A 15663-nucleotide genomic window follows, 5' to 3' on the forward strand; every position below is an offset into this window, starting at 1 on the left:
CCTGGCAATGCATGTGCCAGACCTCTCACCCTGTGCTTACCGGCCGAGGGCAGAAAGTGGAACTGATGGATGGGCTCTTCTGGGATTGCCAAAAGCTGTTGGGAGTCCAAAGGGCTTGGAGCCAGCAGAGCATGCCCTTGCGTGTTTAAAAAAGACCCTTCCTTCTGCACTGTCTCTTGCAGTCCCACTTCCGCACTGTCTTGAGGCAATAGGTGGGTGTGTGGCCATTCAACAGCTGCAGGTGAGTATCCCACCTTTCCCTCCCTTCCCCTTTTCCTATAATACAGAAGTGCATCTAGGAAGAACCTCTCCCCGCCACCACCACCACCACCACCATAAAGTAAGTTGGCTTTGACCCTTTTGTGTTTAATTTGCTTCCTTCCCAGAGGAAAAAGGGCCACCTGCAAGACGTGTATGAGTTCTGTTGGGTGTGTGGCCAGGCGAGCAGATGGACAGCAGTGCAGGCGGTTGCCAGGGCGGGGCCCATCTGCCTTGCCTTGGCAAGCCTACGTCTCTTTTTTTTTCTTCTTCTCCTGAGCCTCGTCCTTGATGCAGCTTATCCCAACTCGCAATGGAGGGGTTCTCCCTTCCTCTGTTGTAGAATACTGCAGAAACTAGGTTAGCTTTAAAAAAAAACAATGTTCTTGAAAATGTTTTTTCCCAAAGCAGGGCTTTCCTGCCCCTGCCGTTGCAGCAAACAAGGGGAAGATGAGATCTGGCGCACGGCTGTCACAAACAAAAGAGTAGGCAGCAACCTTCCCTGAGATACGAGTGGTGTGTAGGTTGAGGTGGGGCCCAGCTGGCTTAGGCTACCGCACACATTTTGCTGTCACTCCCGGGCCATCTTTGAAGCTTGCTGTGCTGCTTTTATCTTCCTCCCACGCTCTCTGGCAGAGGGGGACAGTTATTCCTCCAGGTGTGCAGGGGAAATACAGCTGTCAGCCACTGTCTCTGTTGCCTCAGAAGAATCCCTGAAAAGGCACACGTTTTCGTTGTAAAAAGCAGTGGGGCCAAAGACATGCAGCAGCGGTTTCAGTCCCCTCCCGTCATGAGTTGGTGCTTTCTTGGCTGGAGCGGGGAGGGAGGCTCCGTGTCCGTTCCGAGATCTGCCAGAAGAAAATGAGACCCTTGTCAATAGGATGGGGGAAGCATCTGTGCTGCTTGGGGTTTTTTTGTTATGGGTGAGTTCTAATGGGATGGTGAACACTTAAGGATCTTTAGGTATTCACCATCCCGACGAACTACCAGTTCTGCTAGTTAATAAAAGAGAGGAGAGGCACTTTTTGATTATCAAAACAAGCTCTGCTGGGGTTTGTGAGACCCACGTGCACAAAACCCATGTGGGATGGAGGCTGCAGCAAGGAGGGGAAATCGAACAAGATCGAGCAGCAAAAACTGGTAGGTGAACCCAACCCAAATGATGTACCCTCTCCCCAGAAAGCACAGTTTGAACACTTTAAGGTACGAGAGGGGATATAGTCTGGGGGAAAGACACAAATCAGAGTCAAGTTGCGTAAGTGCTTTAGGAATGTCCATACCTTCACCAACATGTCCATGCCAGAAGAAAAGCTTAGCGGAGATGTGAAGGAGTCTTCCGACAAGGAGCTGCCCAACTTGTACTTTCCTATGGGGCAAAAGGCAAGAGAAGGGCAGTTACCTTGAGGCACTGAAGGAGATTCCCATCCATCTTCGGCAGACGGCCGATGTTTCTCTATTACACAAAACCTTGTTTAAAGATCCTCGGCAAGGGGATTAGCCTTTCCTCCTCATCTCCCTGCACCATTTCTTACTTGATGAAGAGTCTCCTGTCCCAGTGCTATCACTGCCTGAAGAAGAGGGCCGCCGAGTCTCGGAGAGGCTGCTGCAGCGCAAACGGGCTTGGGCCTCTCGCTGCTTCTCTTCCTGGGCCTGAAAGCAGATTGTCACCAAAGGGTCAGCCAGCAGCTTTTGAGATTGGAGAGGGAGAAGCAAGCTCCGTAAGGTGGAGGAACATGGCCTAAAGGATGTCAAAAACCAATCCCTCAAACTTGTGTGTGTAGCAGAAAAATAATGTGAGTTTGTGTTCTCTGCCTCCCCAATTCTTCAAGCAACGTTGCTTCCTTCCTTCTTCCCACCTCCTTACTCACCACATGCAAGTCCTGCAACTGGTGGTTTTTCTCACTGGGACCCACATGGACAAGGTGGTTGAAGTTGCTGGGGCTGGATATGAGCTTGGAGCGGAGGGTAGGGTCCCGCATCATCTCCCTGAAAGAGATGGAACACCGTGAGTGAGCAGGAGCTCAGGCTGAGTCCAAACATGGCTGCACCAGCAACGGGGGTCTGCTTGCACAGCATTGCAAGAGGAGGAAGCCTGGATCCCCCAGCTCCTTCTGGACTGTGCCTCTTGGAAGCCTTCAGGCCCTTGAGCAAGGACTGACTTCGGCAAGCCTGAGTGAAGCCTGAGCCACTGACAGCTGGGACCCTTTGTGTATTCCCTGAGCTCAGCCTCACCTCCTCTGGTGCTGCCGCTCCTCCTCGGAGATGCGGAAGGAGAAGCGGCGTTTGTGCCGAGTTCTCACCAGGTGCCGACGGCTGTTGTCTGTCATCTCGGGGATTTCAAACTCATCTTGGTCTAGAGAAGAGGGAAGAAATTGGCGGGGTACCGAAAGCATCTAGTTTGATTTCCTTTCCTTTTCCAATGTGCTTTTAACACCCACTTTGAGAGGATTTCCCACCCCCCTCCAAGCCAAACTGACTTTTCCCTTCTCTCACAGAAGCTGGATTGCCTGGTGGCAACTGACCCTTTGTATTTGGCATTCTGTGATCAAGGTTTTAGCCTATTATGTGGAAGCAGCTGTAGGAACTCCGGAAGCCTCTCTGCAACCTGGATTCAACTCCCCATTCAGCTATGCAGCTCATGGGGTGACAGGATAGCCTCCCCCCCCTCTCAGCCTAACCTTCCTCACAGACTGAGGCTAAGACAGAGAAGAAGAATAGCAGTAATGGTACCCTTGAGCTCCTTGAATGTAAAACCACTGCCCTCAGAGAGAGCCCCCTTACCACCCCCTGCCTGCCCTCTTACCTGCTGCCTTGTTCCTGAGGTAGGTCAGGCGGACTTTCTCGGCACCAAAAGTGCACAGGGATCCCTCAGGGTTCAGGGCACGTACCTGCTCAAAGAGAAGAGCGTCCTTATAAGGCAGCCACCAGTGAGGGCTGCGACTATAAAATTTCCCTGAGGCAGAAACCACCGTGGCTCTCAGGACAGGTGTTGGGAGCAGCAGCCAGACGTTTGTTCCGAAATTCACCTCCTTTTGCACATAAGCTAAGGAAGCAGTCCTTGGACAATGAATTGCTGATGCTGATTTTTTTTCTTTTAAAAGGTACAATCGGACTTCAGATTTATGTTAAATTTGTTATACTGGAGCCAGAGAATGCTTCATGTCACATAGAGCCTACTGTGTCACAGAGGCATCGAAAAACACTGGTTTAGATCGCATGGATCTGTTCACATGAAGAGTGGCGCCTTTCCCTGATGTAAGGGGCTCTTGCATCAAGAGAAGACTCGTGTTAGCCAGGAAGGTACTATAGTTAGCAGAATCTATCGGAGTCCAGCCCCAAGAGGAGTATTTCCCCCCCTTCAGAACTGTTTTATTCATACATGTGTAGTTTTAACAAATATAATAATACTCGCAAGATTGTCGATCAGTTGGACACTACATTTTTATAGATTTGGGGGGCATTTTTGGTGCTTCACTACTAAGACGAATAATGTACTGTTAACACCACCACCTTGGCATATTGTCTCTTTCCCTACTAGGACTAAAGTAACTAGGAGACCGCAAACTGTTCTGAAATGACAAGTGGGGAAGATAGCAGCTGCCTTCTCTAGCACTGCAGATCAGACGCAGGTGGGGGAGGATCCTGTACGGCTGCTTTTTAAGGCTACATTACATAGCAGGGGTCTGCTTGATCGAAAGTGAAGGTGTGCCAAGGAAAGATACCAAGTTCTCTTGGTACGACCCACGTTCAACACAGTTGCTTTTAAAATAGAAGATGGACTGTTAAGCAGATCCAGAGAAGGGGGAGGATCAAGGGGGAACAACTCACTTTTTTCAGTGGCACTGTCTGAATCCACTCTGCTTTCCGGACATCAAACACATCCACAGCATTCTCACTAAACACTGACAAATAAGGGGCATTGTAACCTATGATGGGGGAAGAAACAACATATGAGTGAAGACCTGTTTGCAGTAGGTGTCTGTCCATGCCCCCCATTCGAATGGAGCTATAGTAGGCATGGCAACCATCGTAAGTGACTGGAGGCAGAGGAGATGCTTGGTAGCCCCATGGCTCAGACCCTAAACCTCAGACCCTAAAGCAGGGCTTTTTATCTACCATGTCATAGACTGCATTAGGACTGCCTGCTTTTCTCTGTATCCCAGTGGCTGTACTCGGCAGCGTTTCTGCCTATGTAGTGAGTGCACTTCAAGCACTGAGCTGATGTTCAGCCTAGGATTGTGTCTTGGCTGAGTTGGACGTGAGCTCCAATATCTCTCATTTTACAAATGAAGCAAAATTTAAAGCCAGTATAGTGAAGTGGTTAGAGTGCGGGATTAGGATCAGGGAGACCTGGGTTTCAATACCCCACTCTGCCATGGAAGTTTTCTGGGTGGCTTTGGACATGCTCTCAGCCTAAGCTACCTCACCGTTGTACGGTTAAAATGGAGGACAGGAGAATGCTGTTGTGTGCTGCCATCAGGGAGAAAAGGGTACAACCATCTAAATAAATAAAATAAGCTTCACCTTCTGCTGTATGCAACATGATAGGGATTCCGTGCCCCCATGAACCCAGACCCTCCTCCCCCAGCTCGAGGGCCACTCACAGCAGCTGAGGGGGGGCGCAGGCCACATCAGCTCTTGGGGACGGCTCCTGCGTCCCTGTCCGTCCACGTAGAGGCCGAAACCACTGAAGCAAAGGATCAACTCGCTCAGGCTGACTTCCACTGCTTTGAGAGCTTCCATCTGGGCCACGGCTGATGCCCGGGGGTCCTCAGCATGGGGAAGGTTCACAGGTGGACCCTCATTGAGCAGAGGATAAAGGGAGAAGCCAGAAGGGTAACCCACACAAAGGCGGTCCCCCAGAACGTCCAGGCACTGCACATAGCCCTGAGCCTGAATCTCCTTGATGCGCCGATGTGGAGGACGAGTGGCCGTCAGCTGGAAACACAGGACTTGGCGCTTACACGCCACACAGAGCACAGGTGTCGTGTTGCGGCAGATGAGCCCCGTGACCACTGCTTGGCAGCTCTTGGCCTCCACGACTTTGGTCCCTGGAGCCTCTGGGGTCTCCAGTTCAGCCCAAGAGAACATGCGGACACTATGATTCCTGCCACAGAGCACAGACAGCAGCTGGGCCTGTGGCGAGACCAGAAGTAGTTGTACGCGCCGGCAGTCGCCGATTTGCAGCACATCTGAAGCATGAGGAGGAAAGAGGAAACCAAGAAAGGGGATCAAGACACCGTGCAGTAGGAGATTAGCCTTAAAACAGGCTGGTGCAAATTGCAATTAAAAGCCACAGATGGTAGACCCACCATTCCCACAGGTTTGAAAGAGCAGTGTGGCCAGGAAGGCTGTAGATTTCCATGCTGGAACAGGGTTGGAGAAAGGAGCTCTGGCTCAGTGGGACAATAACTGTGTTGCTGGAAGAATGCCCCAGATTCAAATCCCTGACGTTTACAGGTGAAAGGGATTAGCTGATGTGAAAGACCTCTACCTGAGACACTGGAGGGCCGCTGCCAGTCAGAGCAGACAATACTGACCAGGATAAGAGCCCGTCTAAGGCAGCTTCATAAGCTTAGAGAGCAAGCTGGGATCTCGAAGCCCCCGATGCCTTTTTACATCCTGTGATATTTCAGTAGCAGAATTAGGGGCCCTCTATGCCAGCACTTCAGAGACTAGCCCTGGGATTTTATTTTCTGCACAGATGCAGCACTGCTCTGTGGCCCACCCTTCTGAGGCCTCTTTTCACAATCTCAAAACTATGTTATTAATTTTGGGAAGAAATATCAGTAAAACTAATATAGATTGTATAGATTATAGAGTAATTAGGGCTTAGAGTAAGGATTGCTATGTAGGGATGCTTGATTGTCTTAATGTAGGATATCTTAAGTAATAAAGGGGGTAGAGGGTTGGAAAGCTGTTGGAAGTCAAGAAGGAGGGGGGAAAGGGGGGATTAGGTTAGATTTAATCAGATAGGGTTTAATTGAAATATTGTTTGAAATTATGCTCACCAATAAAAAAATTTTTTAAAAAAAGAGAGAGAGATGGCACCCCTTACCATTTGTTCGAAGATGAATCAAAAACAGACCGTCCTCTGTACCCAGGGCAATTCGATCCCGGTCTGCAAAAGAATATATGTTAGCATTGGAAAGCCAAACTGACAAACCACTGCTGGGGTGAGCATCCCCTTTTGCTGCTAATAAACAGCAGGAAAAGATATCCCAGTCCTCATTACAAACCACTAAAGGCAGAAGCTGGAGTCCTGGTCACCCGTGGGCCTTAATGCCATAAGGTGAGCCCTTTTCCTCCATTACCTACCTATGATGGCTGCCGAGAGTGCATGGGGGATGAAGGGCAGACCATTATCATAGGCCTCCTTCAGGACGTAGACGGTTCGGTCGTGGTGCCGGTTCTCTTTCAGGATGTGGTGCAGTTCCGTCAGCACCTGCACCCACTTCCTCATCTCAGCTTCACTGTCGGCCAGGAACAGGACAGAGCTGCTGGTGGTGGGAAAGCTCAACTGGGATGCCATCACCTGGAGAGGTGCAGTGGCAAGTCAGAGGGTTAGCCCTGATGGGACTCGATCCCAGACAGAACTCCAGGTTGCCCAGTGGCTGCCACTTGAATCGCCTTGCTTTAGTAGAGCCAATACAAGCAGACCCCTTGATTGACTGACTGACTAGTATGTCAGCAACCCTCCCTCCAAGGCACTGCCGCTGCCACACGTCTCTTTCTTTCTCACCCGAAATATGCAGGGCACGTCTCTGCTGTTGGCGTGGATGACGTCAGAGGCCAGCACTGGAGCCACCGAGAAATTCTCGTCCCTTTTTCCAGGAAAAGGCAGATGTTTTAAAGACATTCATTCTTCTCTACTTGAGGATGACACCCCCCCTAAGCATCTTGCTGTGCAAGAAGTACTGGGGGTGCCTCTCAAAGCACCTTGTGGATGACAGAACCCGGGACATGAACCAGGGGACAGGGAAGAACTAGGCTGTTTCTCTTGCAATTCCTCTGTTCCGGTGAGGAGGGGGAAAGTTGAACTACATGAATATGCCACAAAATGTGACATCCCCGTGTCAAAATCTTCCTTTCCTCTCCATGTGCAGTAAAAAACCTGCCCTATGTCCTAACATCATGTCATTTGTTTTGGGCATACTGGGAATAACTCACCAAGGGGTAGCATCAGAACCCCCTCTTAGGCACAGCTTCCAGAGGAAGAAGCAATGGCCCAGTGTAGTTTTATTAGGGCTCATCAGTGCGGTGGCTTTGTATAATCTAGTAAAGAAATTGTCCTCCCCTACTTTATGCCTCCCATTCAAGTAGCCTCGGTTTGCTTCCTTCAGCCGCCTGAAGGTATTCAGTGTTGCATGACCCAACAAATAACAATGATCCTCTGGCACCTAGAATTAAGTACTATATTAAATGTTACATGCAGGAAACTGGGAACATGGATTTTTGAGCCATCTCAGTTATTAGGATCCAGCCACTGCCCCTGCATCCTCGCACACCAGCCACCGAGCCAACCTGGGCAATCCCACATTCTCAGTTTATGTCCTCTCGTTCCTACAGGTTGTTTATTTCTCACCCTGTCTTTATATCATATTGCAGCTATGACTGTGTAGCTTTGCCAGCAGCATTGCGTGAGTGAGGCAGAGAGTTATGCAGGGTTGGTAGCAAGGAAGTGGGACTGAAGGTTAGGATTGTGTAGCAGAAAGTGAAGAGCAGCCAACTGAGACTACTTGGGAGGGGAATGACTTTCTGCCCACCTGTTAATTAGAGAGGTGGTAATAGGGCTGTGCTGTAAGGAAATGGTCCAGAGAAATGCATTGGTACAGGAATAGGTACTATAGATTCTACTACTATCTACTGTCTGTTGTACGTATGCTCCTACTGGTTAGTTTCTGTGTTTTTTAATATATCAGGTTTCAAATTGCTTAGGATCTGTATTAAATATCCGCTCGTTTTTAAATTTTTCCAAATTTGCATTTGTATACCCTATTGTGTTGTTTATTGAATTTCCCTGCTGTTGACTGTATTGACTAGCACTGTGTAATTCTCCTTGAGTCTCAATGGGAAAGGCAGACTATAAATAAATGAATAAATAAATAAAAATGTTGTGGGAATAGGTATTTATTTATTTATAATCCACCACCTTTCTCACTGAGTCTCAATGCGGATTACATAGTATAATTCAATACAGTCAACAACTGGGATATTCAGTAAATGATACAGTGTCCATTAAATTGTACATGGTACAGTAGACAACACTGTAGGCAATACTGTATTGTAAACAAATGTAATATGCAATGAAGAAATTTGAAAAGAAGCATACATTTGAATACAGGAATATAGAAATAGAACTCTGCTGAAACAAAACAAGCAATTTGATGTGACAAACTAAATTACTCAGAAACTATCCAGTAGGAGCATATTTACATCAACAAACAGTACTCAACAGTATAGTCTACAGTCCCTGTCCCTTTAACAAAGCATCTCTCTGAACCACTTCCTTACAGCACAGCCCTATCACTTGAGTATTAAAAAAAACCCCTCCTGAGTAACTAAGTTTTGCATAGTTTGTAGAAAGCTAAGAGAGTGGGAGCCTTCCTGACCTCTTTAGGCAGGCTTTTCCATAAGGTGGAGGTCACTACAGAGAATGCGTATATATGGGAAGTGGTTGATTTTGTCCATTTATGGGGGTGACACCTGCAGAAGGCCCTGTTCAGATGAGCAAAGCTGCTTGACGGAGCTTAGGAGAAGCGGTCCTGCAGATATGAGGGGCCAAGGCCATGAAGAGCTTTTGTACGTGACGGGCAAAATCTTGTATTGAATTTATCAGCTGCCAAACACATGAAAATTTGCTTTCCAGCTTATACAGAGAACAGTAAACTCTGACCACCCTCTTCTGCCCAGTTAAATCCTCGTTTCTGCACTTGGGCTGCAAGGGTATGGTCTTGCTCAGTGTTTTTTGCACTGAGAGACAGAGACAAACAAAAAACTACATGAAATCAAACTACAATTTGTATATTATTTTCTGGGCATAATCAGTTTATTAATATAGCTTAGCACAGATTTGGAGATAAGAATTACTCAATAAGGAATCGAATACACCCCATCAGGCTGGGCTAGAGGGCCTTCAACTGTACAGGGGCCGATAAAAGCCTGGGTGCTCCTTCACTGCATACTGGATTCCCCTGGTTGCTTGGTGATTGGGCCACTCTGCCATTTCCTGTGCCACCTCATGTGCATGGCATTTGCTTACCTCATGTCTGTGACGTGCATGACGCCCACATCGCACTGCGAAGTCTTTCCCTCTGGCACGTCAAACAGGAAGATCTTGAAATCGCTGATGACAGCAAAAGCTCTCTGCCAACCCTTCTTCACCCCAGCAGGCTTTGGCACCTGTTGGGACAGGTGGTGACAGGGAAGCATGCTTCCACCAGAAGGGGGCAGAAAATAGGTAGGGTTCATCAGGGCAGGATACACCCACTATATGAACCTCGGTTGTAGGGGAGAGAAAAAAATCCACGTTCACACACACACGAGAATACAAGAGAACAGAATCAGCTGTTAGCCCCACCCCCATCTCCAATACTACTCCATGTTTGATAGCATTGAGGGTTCTTCCTCCCTCCCAGATGCCACTATCTGTTGCACCAGTCCCCTCTCTGAGATGGAGAGAGAAAGCTCCAAAGCCTGAACTCCACTCCACACAAATGCACACACACACCCCTTTTGTTCCAACGCTCCCTTCCCAAAGATATCTGAAAATCCGAAAGTCTCGGACACAACCCGCAGGGGTTGGAATCTTCTCTGCTCCGCTGTGCCTAAGGCTAGGGCAGGGAGGCAGGGTGGGGGGAGCCGAGATCTTACCGACAGGAACCCCTCGAAGGCTGTCCCTGTCCCAGTTGTCGGGTTGACCCCCATGGTTTTCTGGAGCTGTTCAGGGGGCACGGGACAGATGGAGGCACTTCCGGCACAGGAAACATGACAGACGAAGTTGCAGGCTGAAAAGAAGGACATTGAACTTAGGGTCCCAGTCACCACCCCCAATGTGTCCAGTCAACAGGACCATTGCGCTACTGCAGGGAGAAAAGTTTAAATCCCGCATACGGATCCAGGCCTTAACCATTGAGGCAAGAAGGGAGATTGCGGCCCTCCCTCTGGTCCTTCACCATGAAGTTAACAAATTCTGCAGTAAAATCTTTACTTTTCCATTGTTCTGAACAATCAATAGGCCGTGAACACCAGAAACACGCGTCCTTTCACAAAATGAACCACTATCTTGTTTCTTGGTGCAACAAGATCACGGGCCCTGCTTCGGTAAAACCCTCCTCCTGAGCCAGGACCTGCCACTCATTCTGTCTCCCGCACTCGGACCTCACTCACCCTCACAAGCCAAGCCTTGCCGGACCAGCCCAACCAGCAGTGATGTGCAGCGCATACACTTGGTAGGTGTGGTGAAGCTGTGCGTTTTGAAGCTGTGCGATTTAGGCTGGGAAAGAAGGGTGAGAAGCTAGATGTTCAGGAGGGGAAAAAATGGGGTCAACAAGAACTCCTTAACTTAAGGATTTACTCTTGAGGTTCATCAGCTATGGAATTGTGACGATGTAGCCCCTATACAGAATACTTCTCCCTCACCACTGAACAAGCACAGGCCAGGACATAAGAACGTAAGAAGAGCCCTGCTGGATCCGACCAGTGGTCCGTGTTCTGTCTCACACAGTGGCCAACCAGTTACTCCAGAGGCCCAACAGCAGGGCAGGGCTGAGGCCTTCCCCCAGTGTCGCCTCCTAGGAGTGGTACCGGGAGGTTTACTGCCTCTCACTAAGGGTCTTGTCATGTTCCATCCTCCTCTAGGAATGGAGTTTGAAAAGGTCTGGGGGAAGGAGAAAAACTACAAGTCAAGGTGGGTCACCTTTGGGGGAACCTCACATTTCAAATCACACAGAATTCTAACCAGCAGGAGATATTTATGCAAAGGCTCTGTTACCTTCAGGGAGTTGCTGATGTCTGTGATGGCCACCACCTTCTGGGCTGGAGGCGCCTGTGGTGAAATGGGGGCGGGGGGAGTTGCAGAGAAGTCATTGTCAGGAAAACAGCAACACAGGCGCTTGGCATGTGAGAGATCCCCAGCCCAGTTTCTAGCATTTCTAACAGGCTGAGCTTGGGACCCCTAAGGTACTGGTTTCAGAAAGGAGGACATCCCTGTCTCCACCCTACTCACTGCTGCTTCAGCAGGCACTTTGCCTGTTGAAGTGCCCTCCCCTTGGAAGGCATTTCACAGAAGACAGCACCTCATAGCCACAGAGAAAGGGAACACAGGCTCTTAAGAAAGGAATGCTGTAGACTCCCAGGGCTTGCCCACCCAAGACTTACACTGGATCGTAGGCTCCTCCTTCCTTCAAGGTGAAGCTGTTCCTCTTCTGGGGGCTTTTGAGGCTCCTGAGGGTCAGGGGAGCCCCCAAAAGCAATGGAGTCCTTCTGACAAGATAATAACATCATAATCAGATATGACCCATATTTTGCAAAGAATCACACAAACACATTGTCTTTCTCATGCATGTGTTTATTCTCTCTCTCTCTCTCTCACACACACACACACCTGTTGAACTTCTGCCTTCTGGTTACAAGTTTAGTTAACTCAAATTTACATGTATATTGATTCCTATTTTGGGCACCTTTCCCAAATTGTTTCTATTGATTGTGAATCAATAACACACACAAGTGTCTTTAAATGTTAAAACAGCAGGATTTGAGTCCAGTGGCACCTTACAGACCAACAAGATTTTTCAGGGTATGAGCTTTTGAGAGTCAAAGCTCCCTTCTTCAGAGCTTTGACTCTTGAAAGCTTATACCCTGGAAAATCTTGTGGTGGAGCTTTTTAAAAAATAAATACCCCTGAAATTTAAAAACACAAATGTCAGTGAATGGTAAATTTATGCCAAATTTCTATTTAGTTCTGTCTGGGTCTCAGTTCAGAGAACCAAGTATCTTCATCAGGCACAATCTCACAGTACAGGAAAACTCACATTGGAACTTCGGAAGGAGAGGAAGGGGATCAGTGGGCCTTGGTGCTTGATACCTGTAAGAACAGTGAGAAAGCGCGCATTGGTGTAGCCTTGGGGAGACGGATTTCCACAAATGGAAGGAAGAGGGCAATTTTTCAAAGACTACCTCACCAAGGTGGTTCTGGGGTTGGGGTTAGAAGTGAAATCCCTAAAGACTGAAGTAGAGAAAACAGAAAAAGAAAAAAAATTCTCGAGAACGGAAAAAGAAAAAATTTCTCAAGAGAACAGTCATGTTGTGGAGGTGCTTGCTGTATGACAGGCAGAAGAGAAGCGAGGTAGCCAGGCAGTTTTCCCTCCTGTTGAGGCATGCGTAGAGAACTGTGGCCTCACATGGGAAAGGGATTTACACACCAGTTCTTTGGCTAGAGATCTAGCCAAATCACCGAATGCAGAATCATCAGTTACAGGCCATGAGATGGTTTGCCAACTCTGGGTTGGGAAATTCCTGGAGGTTTTGGAAGTGGGGGAGGGACCTCAACAAGGTATAATGCCATAGATTCTACCCTCTAAAGCAGCCATTTTCTCCAGCAGAACTGATCTTTGTTGTCTGGAGATGAACTGAAATTCCAGGAGATCTCCAAGCCCCAACTGGAGATTGGCAACCCCAGGCTATGGAAACATACCTCTGCTCCACGTTTGCCCTCCCTCCGCCACCAGCAGTCTCTTCCCTATCTCAATTTAAGAGGTAAGTTCCTTAGGCCCAGGAACTACAATGTGTATGATGTCCTTAGGGGCCAAAACGCCATCTTGCTTTGAAGCCATTCCCTCTGACCTTCCCCACCTCCCCCCCGCCCCCTACACCCATATCTGTGTGTGAACTAGAAAAGGTCTCCTAGTGGAGAAAAAGAAAATGCACTGGCTTGTCTGTGTTCAGAGGCAGCCATGACTTCTTTAGGCTCTGAGCCAGAGCATCCAAAATGCTGGCATGTATCCAGGCTCAGGCTGGAAGAAGATTCTGTAGCCTGAAGGAGATTTCCTCCAGCCATTCCAGTTGAAGGAAGAGCCACTTAAGTCAGAGGAAGGCTCCTGAGGTGGGAAGAAGGTTTTACTCAGACTTTGCTCAGTGGAGTGGTAGACCAGTCTCTGTTACGGTGCCCAGGACTCTGTTCTGTGAATAATGTAAGTCGGGACAGTTTGACAGTCATTCTCTCTCAGATAACCCTCAGGGTGGTTGTGAGGAGAAAATGGAGGAGAAAAGAACTATGTATGTTACCCTGAGTTCCTTGGAGGAAGGATGGGGGGGGGAAAGTGGTAAATAAAATAAATTAATGAGGGTCACTAGTCCACCTAGAACCCCATAAGCATTCCCAAAGCCCTCACGTTGCCCTCAGTGCCTACTGCTTTTGCACACAGGTGTGCCGTTACCTTCCAGCGAGCGGGCTTTCAGCTCCCCCTTCACCTTCTCCAACTCCAGACGCAGCACTCGGTTCTGCTTCTCGGCTTCTTGCAGCTGGCTTTGGGACATACATTGGGAGTGCAGAGGAAGGAGAAATGTTATTTCAGTTCATCGAATTAAAAGGGCTGTACCTAACCCCTAACACGGTCAGGAGGAACCGCTATATCCAGAGGCAGTCAACCTGTGAAGCCCAGTGCTGGGAGGCAACATAAGGGGAAATGCCTTGGCCTCTGTCACTATCCATTGACCCTTCAAGACAACTGGTCGGCCATTTGTGTCTCAAGAAGCCTGCTTCCTTTTTCTTTTTTAGCAAAGCAGATTTCTAGCCCTCATAGGTTTCAAAATGGGGCATTTTAAAATTGGGGGTACTACATTTCCAATAATGACATTCTGCAAGCACAGAATTTGGGGCTCAAGAGCAAAATTAAAATAGTTGCAGAAGATGCACTTCAAAATACTAGATGTAGGCAATATTTACTGTAATCTCACAGCCCAGAGGGTAACGATTCAGTTATGATGTTCACTGCCACAACACTAGTTGCCAGCTTAGTGTCTTCAAAAGGGGATCAGACAAATTCAAAGAGTAGATGCCTTCTGATGGCCATTAGCCATAAATGCTAAGTGGAGCCTCCATGTTCAGAGGTAGTATACCTGTGAATACCAAGTTGCCGAGGCACAACACCAAAGGGGAGGTTTTGGCCTTTGTGCTCTGCGTGAAGGCCAGCTGACAGGATTCTGGATTAGATTAACAATGGGTCTGATCCAGAAGGGCTCTTCATAAGAGTGGCCTGAGTGATTTTAAATGTCTGGGTGTGTTTTTAAATGCTTGGTGTGGTACAGATGAAGAGTGGGGGTGTGTGAGAAGGATGAATGAGTGAGATGATTGGTTGATGACTGAGTGTGGGCGAAGTGAACTGCTGTTTCAGTTACTGAGTGGAGAGAAATATTGAGTCTGGTTTTAGCAGGCAAGCTGTGTGCAGCCTGAGCATGTTTAAGCATTTCTGAGAGAAATATAACCTGTGTGGAAATCTGAACTGAGAGAAACCCATTCATTCTATCTAAAGCAGGCAAACTGTGTGTGCGCCTGAGAGAAAATCTATGTGTGTTTGAGTGAGACATTGATATCTGAAGCAGGCAAACGTTGTGTGCAGCCTGAGAGAGAGTTTATGAAGATCTGAATGACTGTGCCTAAGTAAAGATACGTTAAGAACAGATAACGCTCTTTGAAACCATCAAGCTTATGTAATAATATGAAACCAATACGCTTCTTGTAAAAATAAGGGTTTTTTTTGTTTATCCCAGAGTATATGTTATTCCTATATCCCATTACTATCCTCAGGGCCACATAGTCCCACGAAGAAGCCTGACCCTTGAGCACATTATTAAACGGAAAAATTAAATTATTTTGGAATATAATTCCTGATGTCAGCAAGCTACCCAGAGGGGGCCAAAAGAAAAGGGTTAAAAGCAAAATTTAACTAAGGACAGAAAGGAGCTCGTAACAATGAACAATGGGTCTGATCCAGAAGGGAGCTGCATAAGTTCTTATGGGGTTATGCAAATCCCTGCTTATTCTTGGGCATCGTTTATTATTCCCAGTGCCACATTTGAAAACGAAGCCTGACTAGACCTATTCAATCACCTGCTCTGTCCGAGCGGCCACATCTTCTGCTCTGTTTCATTCTTGTACAGAGAAAGCCGTCTTCTGTTGAATCATACCATTCTTGCCTACTCAGATTGGCCGAAGCTCTCCACAGTCTCAGGTGGAGGTCTTTCACATCACCTGCTACCTGAATCTTTTAATCAGAGCTGCCAAGAATCAAACCTGGTACCTTCTTGCATACAAAGCAGGTGCTCTACCACTGAGCCACAGCCTCTCTCCTTAAGGACGAATTATTCCCAGGTTAAGAACATGGGCTCTAACTGGAGATGCTGGGG

General features: G+C 47.9%; 1 protein-coding gene across 4 annotated transcripts in view; it reads right to left on the reverse strand.

Moving 5' to 3' along the window:
- Window positions 1–25: 25 nt before the first annotated feature.
- Window positions 26–15663, reverse strand: part of CDC42BPG (CDC42 binding protein kinase gamma) — a 51821-nt gene continuing 36183 nt past the window's right edge. For 2 of the 4 annotated variants that reach the window (XM_054990671.1, XM_054990695.1), the window contains 18 exons: window positions 13695–13783; window positions 12291–12343; window positions 11638–11742; window positions 11252–11305; window positions 10648–10774; window positions 10132–10265; window positions 9521–9660; window positions 7001–7082; window positions 6577–6793; window positions 6317–6379; window positions 4863–5450; window positions 4087–4184; window positions 3062–3146; window positions 2491–2611; window positions 2127–2244; window positions 1791–1908; window positions 1539–1624; window positions 26–1106 (listed from right to left, as the gene is read on the reverse strand). In XM_054990671.1, coding sequence (XP_054846646.1) covers window positions 1047–1106; window positions 1539–1624; window positions 1791–1908; window positions 2127–2244; window positions 2491–2611; window positions 3062–3146; window positions 4087–4184; window positions 4863–5450; window positions 6317–6379; window positions 6577–6793; window positions 7001–7082; window positions 9521–9660; window positions 10132–10265; window positions 10648–10774; window positions 11252–11305; window positions 11638–11742; window positions 12291–12343; window positions 13695–13783 — 2338 coding nt within the window. In that variant the 3' untranslated portion in view covers window positions 26–1046. The remainder of the gene's footprint in view (window positions 1107–1538; window positions 1625–1790; window positions 1909–2126; window positions 2245–2490; window positions 2612–3061; window positions 3147–4086; window positions 4185–4862; window positions 5451–6316; window positions 6380–6576; window positions 6794–7000; window positions 7083–9520; window positions 9661–10131; window positions 10266–10647; window positions 10775–11251; window positions 11306–11637; window positions 11743–12290; window positions 12344–13694; window positions 13784–15663) is intronic. The other 2 variants (XM_054990680.1, XM_054990687.1) reach the window with 2 other exon arrangements.

This window comes from Eublepharis macularius, chromosome 1 (genome assembly GCF_028583425.1).
Source record: "Eublepharis macularius isolate TG4126 chromosome 1, MPM_Emac_v1.0, whole genome shotgun sequence".
Taxonomy (NCBI): Eukaryota; Metazoa; Chordata; class Lepidosauria; order Squamata; family Eublepharidae; genus Eublepharis; species Eublepharis macularius.